The sequence below is a fragment of the Hylaeus volcanicus genome, unplaced genomic scaffold, assembly GCF_026283585.1.
Source record: "Hylaeus volcanicus isolate JK05 unplaced genomic scaffold, UHH_iyHylVolc1.0_haploid 12126, whole genome shotgun sequence".
In the NCBI taxonomy this organism is placed as follows: Eukaryota; Metazoa; Arthropoda; class Insecta; order Hymenoptera; family Colletidae; genus Hylaeus; species Hylaeus volcanicus.
The window spans coordinates 1215-5259 of NW_026533094.1; the positions used below are offsets into that span (position 1 = coordinate 1215).

The following is a 4045-nucleotide window of genomic DNA, read 5'->3' on the forward strand; positions in this document are numbered from 1 at the left end:
TTTTTTTTTTTTTTGAACATTTTAATACAAAGAAACATAGTTTTAATTAAAAATATTGGACATAGGACTGCAGCAACGTTAAGGTACTATGTATACATGTCGTCTTCCTGGTACTTCCAAAATTTAGTTTTTCAAAAAAAGAAGAAAAAGTTATTATAGTTCCTAAATACAAACCTTAGTTTTTAACAAAAAGTGTCACTTTGCTTGAAGGTCGTTGGTATTTAGACAAACACTTACATTTATTTAATTAATAAAATGGCAAACCTTTATTTTTATTATATTCTCGATTTATATAATTTACTAAAACCATTCTTTTTTCACATGTTACTATATAAGAATTCAGGAAATAATAATTTTGCTCAGTTGTTCATATACAAAAATAAAATTTAAAAAAAGTGAGAACGTAAATATACAACGTATCATTCATTTTTTTACATATTATATATTCCAAAAAAACGAGAAATACGTTTGCTGCTAGTACCATAAAAATTACATTAAAATTCCTACAATCAATCTTTTGTGAAAACAAAAACATTGGACTACCTATATAAACTAAATCTTGCTAAATAAAAGTAACCTTTCATTTAATGATAAAATCAAAAAAACAATTATTTAAAGAACAAAAAAAAGAAGAAAAAGTAAAAGAAAATTTAGGGTATTCATTCCTGTTTATGATGAGGATATATAGGAGATCTCTTGTGCGTATGTTGTAGTATTGAAGATTTCGTTTCATCTACTTTTTACAAAACACGCCAAAAATCACTAGCTTTTGTTCGAAAAACCAAAAAAAAAATTGATTACCGTTACTTTTCTTATTCAATATTTCGTTGCCATTCAGCGAACCTAGTAACAAAAATTTAACAAGTAAATAAATTGCTTTGTAACTTGGGACTTCATACGAAAGAGCATTTGCGTTATCAGCATGAACTACGGTATGGTGTTGATACTTACCCAGATTGCTTAGAACAATTTTTCTGTCTTTTGATTGTACGTTTCTTCGGGCAAGATTAGGGGAACCTTGGATTGTTACAACGTTTTCTTGGACTGGAAATGATTTTTCTTTAAGCTTTTTCTCGTGAAGAAAATTGTTGTATGAGAAACTTGGAACGTCAAACGAACTGTCTGAGTTGGAATCAGTATCTCTTGTGTTTGTCAGTGATTCCCTCGATAAATAATTTGATGGCTCAAATGAAAAACCTGCATTTGTTATACTCTTGGAAGTGCTTGGGTCGTTTGTGTGATCGACATCTGAGGTATCCAACAGCTTGCTATATCCACTTTGGCTATAAAAATATAAAATAACGAAAGTAGTACTCTTAAACTGACATATACCTGCTTCCTTTTTTCGAAATACTTATATCTTTTATTTGATTACCCACCTGCTTCAAATTAAAATCAAAAAGTAAAATTGTTTGGCAATTAATTAAGAAAACTCACTGATTTTTTTTTTATAAGCGAAAATATATTTTGTAGAAAAGATTTTTTTTTTTTTTTACTTTCAGGTTTTAAAGAGTTCTAAAAAATCATAACACATTAGCTCTAATAATTATCGGTACATTTAATCTTTTTGGTTAACTCTAACACTAAAGAAAAATTTGTTACTTTTTTTTTAATATTAATACTAATCAAAACGCGTATCTACCTAATATTAAACCAAAAATTAGACATTATAAACAAATACTTTGAATAACTTTATTTTAACGTATGTGATAGTGAGACGAAATTCTATTTAAGAGAATATTTATAAAAATTAAATGGACTTATAAATGATTTAAAAAACAACACTCTACATATTTACAAAGTATTAAAGATTGACGAAATTCTTTTTCTAAAAAAGCAGTCATGTTTTCGTTTACAAAAAAAATACAAGAAATCGAACAAAACAACATACTACTAATCTAGACAACTACAAATGATTATCAGCTGAAGTGACATTTAATTAAATTTCATGTTAAATTTAAGAAGAAAATACAAAAAAAGCACAAACCCACCTTTGTATTTGCTTCTGTTGGTTCATCCATATCACCAGACTTTTCGAATAGATTTTTTTTTTTTAAAGAATATTTTTTTTTGTTTGTCTTTTTGAAATCCTTAGAATTGTGATTTTTTTCGTAAAGCAAGTTTCGATGTAATTCCATCCTAAACTTGTAACCTGATTTTAATAAATTTTCTATTAGACTCGGATCATCGATTGCCTCATTTTGAAATTTTTCAATAAAATTAAAGGAAAAATGGAGTTGATCCATAAGCAACTGAGAACAATGCGAGTTCGATGATTTCACTGCACGTATAAATTCTTGAATGACTTTTTGCATTTTTAAATCAAAGCAATCCTTAAAAATAAACAAGCCATCATGCGGCGATATCAACGGTTTCATTTTATCAGCTACTCTTAAACATTCATTATCATTTAACATGAAAAGTTGTCGGTTTAAACAAAATATAGACGTCTTCAATTGGACAAGATTTTTATTTTCAGATACTGATTGAATATTTCTATTGTATATATTTTGAAGAAAAGTAAAATACTTAACTCGCTCTTCTATTGAATAAGAATCAAAATTTTCGGACAATCTGGTCGCTTCACACATAACCTGTTGAAACGACATTAATAACAGTATTCCCAATTGTCCTGGAAGCACTAAAAAATTTTTTTTTGAAGGTGAAGTTACACCATTATTGTTCATGAACACCTCCCAAAACTTATCAACACTATCTGTGGATTTTTTCAAAAACAAACTCGGATTTAAATTGTTTGATGACATTGATAACTCGAAAAAATTTTCGTCTAACACCATAACACCAAACGGTGCTTTTGGATTTTTGTCGACCAGATCACTTAGATATTTAGAAATACCAGCTATAACATCTTGTCCCTGTGCAGCAACAATTATAGCAGTTATAGATAAATGACAAAACAATAATTAAAATAGTACAAACTATTTATATCTAACCATAATCTACTATGGATTATTCACATTTTTACCTTTGAGATGAACTGTAAAATGTCTTCATCTATGCAACGAATCAAGTCTTCCCTTTTAATAAAAAAACTTGAAATAGATAAAATAATAATAACTAGGTAATTCATTGTGGATTCGTTGAAATTTTCAAAAAAAAGATTAACTTTTTTTTATTTAGATTGTACCGTGTTTCCAAATAATTACCACGAGGAAGGAACAGATTGATATTTAAAAAAACTTATTTTCAAAAACAAAACGTACACTGAAAATTTAGTTTTTTTGGTTGTTATGTAAAAAGTTAAACTTCAGATTATGTTCTTAAATCACTAAAAGAAAAGTACTTCCAAAGGTAAAAAATTTTAGCTATCCTTCTTAAGTATGCTTACAGTTATATTAGTTCTGTCGTGAAAAAAATTAAAACAGTAGAAGTTGTTTTTACAGTAAAAGTTTGTCAAAACGTAATGACGCCTAGACTTTTCACATGGAATGAGATTGCTTTTGTTGAAACATCGTAAAAACGTTTTCTTTTGTTTGATGATTTTTTTTAAAGCAAATTGTTAAATAATTAATTTGTATTATTTCAATATAGTTTTTTCACCGTGGGTAGCTAAAAATATTTAGCATCTAACAACATCTTTGTTTAATCTAAAAATATTGAAGGAAAATTGATATTACACAACAATTATTTTTGTTTATGATGTCAAATTCTTTTTATTAGTAAAGCTTAGCCATGTTATAAATTCTATTGTTTAATTTTTTTTGATGGAACCAAGCCATGAGACGCTACCTTCTTTTCATAACCTGAAAAACATAACGTACTAAAAGAAAAAATTAATTGACACCTTTAAAAACGCGTTCGTGAAGCGTTTACTGATAAGTTCTTTGAAATTTTCTTTGTTGTGATAATTCTACGTGACCAAACAATTATTTTTGAGTTTCTCCAATATGTGTTAAGGCTGTTCATAGATATATTCAGGTCACAAATTTTAACCCATATATAATGATTTTTCTTAACGTTTTTATATATTTTACAAAAAAAAATGTTTTAGTAGAAAATTGTTCAGTTAAATTGAAAAAAATCA

The 4045-nt window shown here is 27.2% G+C and overlaps 1 protein-coding gene across 3 annotated transcripts; it reads right to left on the minus strand.

Moving 5' to 3' along the window:
- Positions 1–333: 333 nt before the first annotated feature.
- Positions 334–3370, minus strand: LOC128882640 (uncharacterized). 3 transcript variants are annotated; one of them, XM_054134316.1, is made up of 7 exons: positions 2987–3370; positions 1992–2876; positions 1438–1515; positions 1333–1379; positions 952–1283; positions 802–843; positions 334–736 (listed from the first exon to the last, which is right to left on the minus strand). In XM_054134316.1, the coding sequence occupies exons 1-7, from the start codon at positions 3089–3091 to the stop codon at positions 660–662; spliced, it is 1566 nt and encodes a 521-aa protein (XP_053990291.1). In that variant the 5' UTR covers positions 3092–3370; the 3' UTR covers positions 334–659. The 3 variants fall into 3 exon arrangements, with proteins under 3 accessions (XP_053990291.1, XP_053990289.1, XP_053990290.1); XM_054134314.1 differs by having other exon boundaries at positions 1333–1382; XM_054134315.1 differs by having other exon boundaries at positions 335–733; positions 1333–1382; positions 2987–3369.
- Between the last annotated feature and the right edge of the window lie 675 nt (positions 3371–4045).